This window comes from Morone saxatilis, unplaced genomic scaffold, assembly GCF_004916995.1.
Source record: "Morone saxatilis isolate NCDOM2014 unplaced genomic scaffold, NCSU_SB_2.0 Contig1, whole genome shotgun sequence".
In the NCBI taxonomy this organism is placed as follows: domain Eukaryota; kingdom Metazoa; phylum Chordata; class Actinopteri; family Moronidae; genus Morone; species Morone saxatilis.
The window spans coordinates 875,124-888,200 of NW_023339651.1; the positions used below are offsets into that span (position 1 = coordinate 875,124).

Below are 13,077 nucleotides of genomic sequence, written 5' to 3' on the forward strand. Positions count from 1 at the left end.
CACACACACACACAGAGACACAATCTCATTTCAGTATCTTAAGAGAGAAGGCAGCCCCTCTGCTCGGTCCTCTGTCTGCTCATTACGATGGAGAGTGCTGGAATTGTGGCCTGATGAGCTCCACTGACGCAGTTAAAGAGGAAACAGTCTCACATATTTATGACCTCTGTTCAAACAACAGTGGGATGAGCTCCATTTCTGCCTCTAATAAACAGTCAGTGTACGTTTTTATCATGCACACGATAGAGGTTTATCATTTTCTATGACTTTATACTGAGGGTAGAACACTGTGGGCGATGTTGTAAAACAGTAAGACTGCTTTGCGGTCGTGTCTGCAGGATGTTTCCTCAGGGAGATGATGAACACTGACGTAGCAAGTGTTTGTTTTACTCGTTTAATTTACTTAATCAACCTTTTCTAAACCACATTTATTAAAGTGAACTCACCACAGCACACGTCACCCACTGTTGATTACAGACAGTCGAAACTCACAGCGAGAGCACGTGTGCCTACTGTTATTTACAGTGAAACGTCACGCACAGCGACTTGTGCCTACTGTTATTACAGTGAATCACCACAGACACTTGCCCCACTGTTATTACAGACAGTGAACTCACCACAGACACTGTCCCACTGTTATTACAGACAGTGAACTCAACCACAGAAGGTGTTTATAACACACCTTCAGCTGTCGTGACTCACTTCTTTCTGGCCTCTCTTTCACACACATCTCAGTGTACAGGAGGCTGCTGAGACCTCCACCCTCCTGCTGCTGCTGAAAACACAGAGCAGCGACTGACCACCGAGACAACCACAGAGGATTCTGACGTGTGACCCGGTGTGCGGAAGATACAATAAGCGGTCCGGCACATCAATTTATGGATATATAAGTGGATAAAAGTGCAGCTGTAGGTGTTGCTGGAGCAGACAGGAGCCTCTCCACACACACACACACACACACACACACAGGCTGTAAGTGTGCAGCTGATTGACAGGCTGTGAACCATCGATGTGACCATCCAGGCTGCAAGTGCACCATCTGTTACTGCAGGATTTAATAAACGTTAATGAATAAATTCTAAAGCATATGGGAGACTTGAGTAAAGGAACAGAAAGAGCAAATTAAATTAAACATGTAGATTGTAGCCTCGGGCAGAAATATCTGATATCTGATAAAAGCAGCTGTTTTAATGGAAAACTAAACACTTAGACATTAGAACTGGTTTGTGTTATGAAGAAATTGAAGGCTTCTTTGTGATCCATCTGTGCTCATCATGCTGTGTTTTTAAGTGGAATCACCCTTTAGCATCAGAGCTTTGCTTCCCTTTCAGCTGTTGCATGCATGCCGTGACCATGTGTGACACATGTGACAGTTTGCTGGAACATCTGTAAACATCTGCACAGCCCAGTCTGTGTGTGTGTGTGTGTGTGTGAGCACGCGGCCAGGTTAATTAAGACATAAAAACAACCGTCTCTGTTCTTGGAAGTCAGATGGAGAGAGAGAGAGAAAGAAAGAGAGAGAGAGGCATTAATACTTAACGCTGCTGCCATGGCAACGAAGCTTGACTGGCAGCCTGGGCAGAAAAATGAGAAGCTTGCTGCATGAACACACGCACACACACAGAAACACACACACTCCTGGCAGGTAGAGATTTGTAAAAAGGGAGCCCAGGATGTCAATATGAATGAGGTGAGCTGTGGAGGTCAGAGGTCGCCCGGCACAGCGGAGGCTGAGTCACACACACTCCCTCAAAGCAGCTAAATAAAAAACTATTTTAGTGTCTTTATACTGCCCATTTTCATTGGACATTTTAACTTAAATGCTGCAATTAGGAAACAACAAAAGACAATGCTACAGACGAAAACTTGTTCAACACTGATGTCGTGCTTCTGTTGTTTTTCTTAAGCAACCTTTATAGTATCATGTTACTGTATGTAAACCCTTGTTATTCTTTTTTTATCTGGGACACACACAGAACACGTAAATAATTCAGTCACACACACACATACACAGACACCACAGGCTTATAAATGATCACGTTTGTGTTTGGTGGTGAGAGGACGGACAGAAGTCTGTCCATCCTCAAACAGAGAGACAGATTTATCATGTAACCTCACTTCACGATCTCTTTACACACTCGTTTGTTTCTGTGATAGTTATTTTTTTCTCATTACACACCGACGTGTTCCCTTTATGCACTTGCTTGTTCCCTGCACACACACACATACACGCATTTGTTCCCTTTATAAATTTCACTTGTTTTTCTGTCAACATTGTTTGAATGCATATGTACAATTACTTGTACATTATCATGTACATGCAGGCATCCACAAATGCACTTATTAGTATAATGTATTTGCATAATAGTTTCTTATACACAGTAGGAATCTATTTTTTACCCTGCAATCATATGTGCACTCATTAGTTTCCACTCAAACACATCCATACACATTTGTTTTCTGTATTGAGTTCTTCCCCACAAATTCAACACTTATACTCCTCTATAACAGCCATTTGCTCCATATATACACATATGTATTGATTCACACTCTATGCAGAAGCACACACCTGTGCAAACTTGTTTGTCATATACACAACTATGTTCCACACTTACAGTAGCTTGTTCCTCGTGTGTGCAAGCATGTAGGCATTTGTTCCCATACAAACTCATCTGTACACACATGCAGACACATTCTGCTGCTGTACACGTGCTGATAAACTGAATGTGGACCGACCTGCTGGATGAACGAGTGTGCTCCGTGGGGGCTGAGCAGTAGGATGGCTCTGCGTAGGGTGTCTCTGTACCGGTTGAGCTCCTCGGTCCTCATGGTGGTGAAGAGGTTGGTGAAGACTTTACTGATGTTCCTGTCCACTCTCTGCAACGCCACGTCCACACCCTGACGGGAAGTCTGGTCCAGAAAACCCTGCAGGCCACGAATATCTGGAGGAACGGAAAGAAGAAAAGAGGGCAGAGAGTCAAATTTTGTATCGTTGCAAATGTGCCAAGACATATCAAGAAGAGGCTGGACATTTGGTAATGCAGAACCAGGAAGAAATCCTAGACAAATGCAAATAGTAGTGAACATATGACACTAGGTTCAACTACACAAAATATTTTTTTGAGGAAATCATCACACCAGAAAGGAAATAGGGTTAATCCAGATGAAAGGTAGTGGTTGGACATTTCTGACTTCCAGATATTTAAAAATTCAAAAAATTCAAAAGACCACAGCTTGTTCTTTTAAGTTTAAACAGGTGAAGGTTCCCCGAGTTAATTTAGCGCTCCTGAGGCAGGTAGGAGTCAGTTGTACTGCTCAAACACAAGGACACTTTCGTCTCTAGTCAAGGATAAGTACCCATGAAACTTTCTGTATGTTAAGACCCACACGAAGATCACTGCCAGCTCCTCTCGGGACTAAGGAGTTTCAGAAAAAACGCTTTGAGTTGACAGTTAAAATCCCAGGGCTGGATGGGAAAGTAATCACAGAGAGACATTTGTCACAGAACTGACACAAGTGAATTATTCCTCTGCTGAATTGACTGTCACAGTCACCTCCACTTCAAAGCAACTTCTACATGGCTGTCAGGTTAAACGAAGACACCATCCTTTACATCATCCCAACCCTCAAGACCCTCAAGACCCTCCCTCATCTGGTGACATCAATAAAAGTTGAACTGAATGATCTATTCACAAACCTTCATGAAATTTTAAGGATCTCTTTGGATCCTCTTGTATGCTCCAATAATGAAATAATGGATATAAAGAGGTCCAGCCGTGTACAACAGGTACCAGAAAGAATCTCTAGCAGTGTCCAAGCTAACACACTCTCCACTGAACCGACAATCCTCTCCATAACCACATTGCTTTCACTGAAGCAGAAAGCACTTATCATCAAAATATCAGCTCTGTGGCTCTACAGCTCTTGACCTACAGTAATTTAAGTCCCGAGCAGACCGAAGAAGCAGTTGGCTGGATGAGAGGACTCTGTCCACGGGAGAAAAATAACGACCCTACCTTTTTTTTGAACAGGCTGAAAATGGTCTATATTTATGTTGGGTTACAATTGCAGAAAAAGTGTGGTATGGACCTTATAGCACAGAAAAAAGTCACAGGGAGGAGGTCAAGATAGATGGTTAGGCATGTAATCTGACAGCAGAGACTACTGGTTTGTGTCTGTTATGACAATAATTTTTTTATTCCTAACTGTGAACAAGTTTAAGTCACCTAAACCCAAGATACCTTAACTAATGTGGCGGTCCTTTTGGAAAGTACTGACACTTACTTGTTGGATAAGAGGAATCTATGGTTTAGTTTTTGCTCACTGTGCTCATAGTACCAAGAAATGTATACTCTTGGCTCCCTACATAGCCAGTCTGCTCCTTGTGCAGTTGAGTAGAGTGACTGAAACTGTAGTTATTCTCACCTACTGCAATGAATTAAGGATTTATTATAACCAAAGCAGACTTTGTGATTGTTGAAATAGTGAAAAGACTAACAATGATGGTTTAATTTAGTTTCTGTCCACTTCGAATGACGTTATGAAGTTATGAACTGTGAATTAAGGGTTTATTTAGATCAAAACCAGCATTTGTGATTGTTGGAAAGACTGTGGAAAGAATAACAAAGACAGTTTTGGTAGTTTTGATTTTGTCCCATTGTTTTGGTCTGAGATTCTGGTGCTAATACCTAATCTGTTGAAGGAAAGAGAGTCACTGACTACAAGGCTTGTGTTGAGTTGGAGTCCAGAGTAGACAATGGAGGAGACCTGCTCTACTTCCTGTTGTGTACTTGGTCAGCTCCAGTAATTTTCTACAGCTGATTCATCACCAGTTACTAACTCTAGCACAATTTAACTATTTTCCCATTTAGCGTAAAAGAAACCATGGCTTACTACAACTGATCATTGGATCAGTTACAATAAAATAAGTGCAGAGATCTTGGATTGATTACCTGACTGTTAGTGTTTCTTGCCCTGTTGGACATATTTTAGGCAATGTCACGGTCCGAGATCTCAGCTATTACTTGATCACCGAGAAGCTGACTGGATTACTAGAAGTGAGCAAATGCAAGCCTTCACTCTTGTCAAATATTGTTCAAAGCTAAGTTAATTCTTTGTAGAATTTTTGATCTTTGCCAATGTCTGAGCATCCTGTATGAATACACGCGTGACCCATAAAAACAGCCAAAAGCCGGGCAGAAACAGAACTTCAGACAAGGAAATAAGAGTCTTGATGCTGAGTCTTGCAATAACCGCCATCTGAGCTGACTTGTCCTCAGCAGAACTGACTGAGACCATCATCTCTATTGTTTGGCTGTGCCACTGAAGCAGACAGCATCTATCCATTTGAGAGTATCATTTAGACTGCTCGCAGACTCTTCTCCAAACTGCCAGAGAAGTTTCTTTTTCTGACATTCAGACAAGGCAGCTGTGTTGCGTTATGCTCCGTTATGGCTGGTGACAGGTTGTTTGGCCTGAACATCTCTTCCCCTTTTCCTCCTCTCCTTCCCCCTCCCTCCATCCTTCTCTGTCTATTAGCACTGACAGTTGGCTTGTACCGAGTCCTGGCTGCCACTCTCTGCTCCTACACTCCTTTTTTACTCAAGTTGTTTCATCTCAGCATCCCTATCGTTCAGGTTTTTTCACATTCACTTTTCCCCTCCTGTCGTTGTTTTGTTTCCCATTACATTTTCTGTCCATCAATCCATCTGTAAGTCGGTCTGTCCCTCCCCCTCCTCCCAAGTAAATGTTAGGGGAAAGAACAGTCAGTCACTCTAGTTGAACAACTGGGTAACTGCGTATGTCCTAAAGCAAGTTCTGTAATTCACAATTCCCCACTGACTTTGAAGGCACCACTTGAGGCAAAGCTCTGTGGGACGCATTCGTTTATCCATCTTTATATGCATATTTTTGTATCATGAAATCTGGTAATCGACTCTTCCAAACAGCTGTCCACAAAAACCTTGTCAACCTAGCAATTCTTTAGTTGCAGGTGAAGCTACAGATGACTAAATGTTAAGCCCCAGTAAACAGATATATCAAGTATGCCTTCAAATTAAAAAGAAACCTAATCCTTGCTCTACAGTAGGTTGTGTCCAAGCTGAAAAGGCTTTCATGTATTCTGTACTGCACAGATGTGACTCATTACAGACTAACTTACAGCTCTTCAATCTAATCTTTATGACTGAAATTAAAGACATCATGAAACAGACATTTCACTTCCTGGAAAACTGTTAATCTTTACATAAAATCAAATAATTTCAAAGTAAATGGTTTTTTGCAGACCAACCCAGAGCTCAGGGAGAGAATTGCTGTTCAGTTCATCAGTTGGACACAAACGTGAGTCTGATTAGATGCTAATGTTGTGTCAACAGACAGCTGTTTGCTAGCAGGATCTCCAAAGCAATTTTATTAGGTGATGAAATATTAGTGTAGTGTTTTCAGCTTGTTTCACTGGCACCAGATTCATCAGGTGGACACAAACACAAACTGGATGACAATGGTGCTCTGCGTCTGTTATTTTGCCACAAACTAAATTGGTTCAGGTTATAATTTCCTGGAGCATAATGACATACTAAATGATGGAGGTATGATGAACTGATGTAACTGCTAATAGGGCTGGTTTCCCTTTTTTCCCCCTTTTGTATACATTTTGTATAAATTGTAAACTATAAATTATATATCTATCTTTTAAATTCTTTACATTTTTAGTTTTGAATGTTTGTCTCTTTTCTTTTCTCTTAGTTTTGTAATTGTTCAGATTATGTTTGTCAGTGTTATTTACCTATTTGTAGAATAAATAAATACAGAGTATTAAATACAAATATAACAGAGATGTAAAAAATAAAAATAGTATATTGGGTTTGGGTATTTGTGTGTTTTGGGTCTTGGCTCTAAATGAAGGGCATGAAGATGATTCTGATGTCTGTTTTCTGTCTATTTATGAACCTTAAGAATTCATACTATTATATTAATACATTTCATTTTATATATTTCACGTTGACTTAAACTGGCTCAATGTCTGTCCATACTAAAACTGCACCACATATTATGAGTGTAAGGTCTGCTGCTTTTACCGCCTCACTGTATAAATACCTTGCATATATCAGCTCTTATTCCTGCTCAACATGCAACATACATATAATACATAACCTGCATTATACCATTATTGTTAGCAGCTAATGCATCCCAGCACCACAGTTTTCAATCACATGACCAAAATTTGCATCTATCTACAATCTACCACTATCTCCCGTTGCCACTGTATTTCCATCCATCCTGCTCTCAGTGTGTCTGTCATCACTCCCCTCAAGAAATCTGCTGGGAAAAAAACATAATCCCTCCTTTTCTCGAGCTCAAGCACTGGAACAACACAAGTGGAAAGACTTGAAAGCAATTTGCTGAACTCCTCACCAGCCGCGGTTTCTCATCAATTTTTCCAGAGCCACTTTGAGCAAGGCACTGTGGGGGATGCACTTCTCTCTCCGCAGAAATGCCTGCACTTATCTCTATCCATCAGGGTCACACCAATCTCTCCTCTGCAGTCGGTCGAAATTGGCAGGTAGACCGCTGGCCACAGAAAATGTCTCAGATTTAATTTATATTCACACGACATGGAAATATGTGTGGTGTTACTCAGCCGGAGTGCAAATATTCTGAGGCTGGTTTGCTTGTGATTTCTAACATTTGCACTGTGTAGATTTGCAGCAAACATCTATGATATTTGCCAATATTGTAATGTGAAAATTTAAATGGAAATGTTGTTGTGTGTGTATTTTTCTGTGCAAATTCTATCAGTTTATGTGTTTTAGCATGTTTTAGCCCATTTATATAACATATAAAACAAAAATGCTCTGCAATTTTCAAAGGCATATTACACTTCTGAATCAGTTTTTCCAAACCTCTAAGCAGCCACTGGTTCCAATTTCTTCCGGCATGCTGCAAGACTCAACCTGCAGACACTTGAAAATGACCTGCCTCAGTTAATCCATCATACTTAATATCATGTCTGCTTTTATTGTTGTCAAAATTACATTACTTCTGTGTGTTGACACAGTTGTAAATACAAGGTGTCCACTGTATCACCATGTTACTGGCAAAAGCTAACAACAGAAATGATGTTTATTGTGATGGATTATCTTTCCGCGGCAGTTGCTCTGTAAGGTGATTTCCACAGATATTACTGTAACTGAAACTGATGGCTTCCTTGAAGGTAAGAAAGAAAAAGGTATGAAAAACTAAGATATGAAAAACAAATTCAAATAAAAAAAACAGAAACACTACATTATGCTTTGGAAAACAGCCAACAGTGATATAAATCATGCAGGACTTGGATGCAAAAACTCATAAAGGATCTGCTTAAATTTTTCATCTAAATTAAACCCTCTCGTGTTTTTCATGCACGCTAATTACTTGATCTAAAGGCAAGATTCTGACTAATTTAATTGTGAAGCTTGTAACTTGATTAATGCCGAAATCAGACGCCGATGTAGTGTTACAGACAACCAGAGCAGCATCTGGAATGCCTTACGACTTCCTTACAAAAAGAGTACAGAGTCAGAAGTTATTTGTCTTCCCCCAAGTTTCAACTGTTCTACGATGTGTTGGGTGGTGCAGAGAGCAGAACAATGATTGCATTTCAGTGACTAATTGGACCTTAACCCTCAGACCAGAAGCATTATACCAGCCTAATCACACTTAATCACCGACACGCTTGTAACCAGACTGTGCGATATGAAAAAATATAAAAACATCATATTGCGATTATTTTTTGACAGATATTGTGATATGATTCACGATTAGTATGGGAATGATAATGTTATTTCTAAAACAGCAGGGAATTTAATTGAGTTCATATAACTTGACCCTTAACATGCACATGTATTTATTGCGTATATTGTCAGTGTTCTCACAACTGAAGCTGATTTGTACTAAGTTGCTCGAATGGCATTGGCTAAATGACTCAAAACTAAATGTAAAAGTAAGCTTTCGTAGTTGCAATCACTTTTGTTCTGATTTCATAATTACACAAAACACTCAAATACGTAAAGAATCTGTGAACCAAAACTTGGAGCTTTGATTGGAATGAGCTCTTCTGAATCAGATCTCCTGTTATAGTCAGTGTTTGATTTCCATATTTGGGGCACTTGATTTGCCTTGCAAAAGCAAGAAAAGCTAAAAAAGCTGCCACATACTGACAGTTTTGGTTCAGGCTGTCCTGCCCTACAAAGCCAAACAGCCTGAATCTGTCAGAGCAGGGAATGTTTGCTGGTAAAACGCAAACCTTGGGCCTTTGACCTTTAAAACCAAAGATTTGTAAAGTAATTCGTCAGATTGTTCTTCATGTTCACTTTATTTTTGCCAAACTGTTAGAGTCTGCCTCTGTACCTCCCTCCAGCCACATTACCACTTGCTCAAACACATTCATTTCCACTGTCGTCCTGTGCCCTGCAATATCCTCCATCCCTCCGGTCCCAGTCACCTGACCTTTCCCACCCTGCTTGCCTGTTTCTACTCTCCCGCCTCACCCCTGCAATACTTAACCAGCTCTTTTCCACTCAGTCTTTGCCAGATCGTCCTATGTTACTCATTGTACTCTTATTGTTTAATGAAATTGCTTTCAAACCTGTTATCCTGGCATCTGTACCTTCCTGCCCAATTAGTATGGTCTATGGATTCCAGCTTGCTCCTGTTTAGATTCATACGAAGCTGATTAGTTATACCTGGTCAACCCCTTCCTACCCTGCTCGTCACAGCTGTCTCGAACCACCCTCCCTTACCTTCATCCATTCACCTAACCTCATCCCTACCCACATCCCTTCCTCTCTTACCTCCCTATTTAAACCAGTGCATACCTCTCCCACATCCTGACAGAGTCTTCCGCTGCCCGGCCTTCAGCATGTCACATCCCAGACCAACCTGACAAAAGGAAATCCTTTTTCCACCTTCTGCCCTCCACATCTACATCAATTCATTTGTCCTTAACATCAAAACCTCCAGAATTTTCTATTAAACTTTTAAATAAAACATCTGCATTTGGGTCTAGCCCTGTTTCTCCGCTCACATCAGCCGTGACACAAACAGTGTATCCTGAGGATACCTTGCTCTTGAGCACCTAAACAGCCATCATTCAGGAGGAAGGGAGCAGTCCAGGCGCTGTCAGGTCACTGTCTGGCCTCTATAACCACAGCAGCTCTGGACTTCTTTTAAACCTTGGCTGCTTGTGTTTAAAAGGTTCATAGAAAGTGACATTTTCCTTCTGTTGCACTTACCATAAGTCACCCTGAATAAAGCTCACTGCTAAATGTTTAAGCTCTGACTCAGAGTGGAGGCCAGGTTGCACGCTCTTGGTATCTTTTCTTGCTCCTGGCTATTGTTTCCTTTTCTGATCTGGATCGTCACTTTGCTTTATGATTCACAAATCCAAAATCAAAACTAAACCTGAGAGTGACGAGGCTCTGCAGGAGCCATAAATACATAAAGGTTTAGAAAATGTCAGTGCAGAGGGGGGTAAGGGCCCCTCTCACATGTTTTATTTTTGACCTACTGGCAGGGAACACAAAATTGCAACAGCTTTTGAGAAGCAAATTGAAGGCCAGTGAACATTGGCAGTATTTTGGTTTGTTTAGTTAGAAACTCTCAATAAAAAGGGAGCTAGCCATAAAAATTGGTTGAAGAAGTAAAGAAAATGCTGTATTTTTCTAATGGTTCACCTTGAGGCAAAAAAGGAAGAAGAACTGTACAGAAATGTAGAAGACAAAATAAAAATGAACCAATCGTAAAGTAAAACTATTCTACCAGTTTTATTATAATCATTGGCTCAGGTTAAACTTAGGTTTTATCCTTTCTTCTGTGTAGATGCTCATTTTAACAACAACACAATGTCTATTATGGAGTGGAAGGTTAAAGACTTTCAGTTCTTTGTCTGCCTTTACTATCACTTACACCGATCAGTGAGTTATGACCACCAGGGTGCCCAGGTGGTCATAATGTTATGATTGATCGGTGTATATCTACATTATGTGAACAATATGCACAAAAGATCCACACAGAGGAAGGTACCTAACCCTAAACTCCTGCAGTTGGTCATTTGTAGTGTCCCGCAAAAATTTAAACGAATGAGTCAAATTGCAAACCAACAACAAATTATCAAAACTAAAATCCACACAACAGGAACTTGCTGGCAGGCACGCTGCGTGGGTTGACTCGTGACCTGCAGGTCGAGCAGGTTGAGGTCAGGGAAACTTTTTGACTAATTGCAGGTAGTTGGTGGGTTGGGAAAAATAAAATAATGATTAAGAGTGTTATATACTAACAGCCACATTAGCTTAGTATCCATTTCTTCCCTCTGGCATGCATGACAGATATTTCTCTTGAGATCGTCAGTCCGACCTTGAACAACTGTTATGAAACGAGTGAAAATAGTGAAAGTGAAAAAAGTGTCAAAATAAGAGAGACTGGATGAAGATGGAATTAAAAACAAAGTAACAGGAAAGAGAGAAGCATATGGAGAGTTGTCATAGTTTGTCCTAACACTGAATAACGACAGATGTATTATGGTTAAGGATATTTATTTTTGTCATTCTGTCATGACATGTAGAGGTTCCTTAATGCGCTCTCCTCCTTCCTCCCCTCCAATCTGCTGTTTCTTCTCTGTTCTCTCTATCCTTCCTTCAATTCACATTGGCTGCCCTCATTATCTCACTGTGAGTCATCAGCAGGCTCTGACACCAGGACAAAAGACCTCACACACATACTTTTCTACTCACACCTACGGTCATAATGCATTACTTATGCTTATTAACACTCACCTTGAGCTGAACCCAATCTTAACCTTACCCCAGAACCAAGTTTGAAACCCTTCAACAGCCTTTTGAATGAGTTAAGACCAGACAAAATGTCCAAACTTAACAATAAAGGCATTTGTTATATATGTATATATGTATATATATATGTGCCATCACCTCACCTGGCTGTTTTCAAAAATATTTTGTCAAAATATCCAAAAATGTCCTTACTTACAGCATGAGTCAAAAGTGACCAAAAGAGACCAACATTAAACTGAAAGTTTTAAAATATGGCTGTAACACATAACATTGCTCAGACAAAATTGAAATGACAGGGGGATGTAAACAGAAGTATAATGCTGCCATGGATCATCGATATATAAAAGATGGATGTTGCGTCTCCACTTTCTCTTGCTGTTAAAGAATGAAGCCAAAATATCCCAGATTCAGCCGCTGCCATCTTGAGACCCAGAGTCTGCACAGTAGTGATCAGGGTTGACCGAGTCTCGCCCATTACCCTGTCCGACTCAACTGCAAGCAAGGCCCAACTGTCAATCATGATGTGAAAAAACTGATCAGAAAATGATCACTTTAACGTACATCAATGTGATAAGAACCGGCTAAAATGTGATGTGTAGTTTGCCCTTCTGCTAACATGGAGGCATTGGGCTGACCTATACTGCAGTCAGCCACCAGAGGGTGCACAAGATGTTTTGGATTGGAGAGCTGTCATGCCGTCCATCTTTATATATGTCGATGCCATGGATTTACCGATTCAGCTATTAGCAGTGTTGTTTGCAGTGTACATTATTTTGTATGAAGATACAGACAGCTATCACTGGATTACTCTGATACTGAAGAAAACTTTAAAATGCGATGACTCTAAGGGCTGATTCAGACCAAATCAGGCACTGCGGCAAAAACGCTCCTTCCATTTTGACTGGGGGTATTCCGTTTAGGCTGCGGTGGTGTGTGCCTTCAGATTTGACTGAGTTATGACTCAGAGAAGGAGTACTATTTTGGCACATCGAGCGCTAAGGGTTTTAAAATATCTCCAAGAGCCTCTGCTGCTGCTGAAACAACTCATGCCAAACTACAATATAACTTCCTGTTTTCAGAACACCTACATCACCTGTCTCTTTCACCTCGTGCAGTATCTTTGCCTCAAGTCATCCCCCTAAACTCTCCCATGTCCCCCTGGGGAGGCACCTCACACACACACATGCTCCTGCCAACAAACTCTACAGCACTTTAGAATTGATATGGAAGAAGTGTAGTTTGATATCCTGGG

The 13,077-nt window shown here is 40.7% G+C and overlaps 1 protein-coding gene across 1 annotated transcript in view; it reads right to left on the minus strand.

Annotated features, from left to right (window-relative positions):
- grid1b (glutamate receptor, ionotropic, delta 1b) overlaps nucleotides 1-13,077 on the minus strand; it is a 478,026-nt gene that overhangs the window by 143,091 nt on the left and 321,858 nt on the right. Inside the window, exon 4 of the mRNA XM_035668898.1 lies at nucleotides 2,737-2,942. Within this exon, the coding sequence (XP_035524791.1) occupies nucleotides 2,737-2,942 (206 nt within the window). The remainder of the gene's footprint in view (nucleotides 1-2,736; nucleotides 2,943-13,077) is intronic.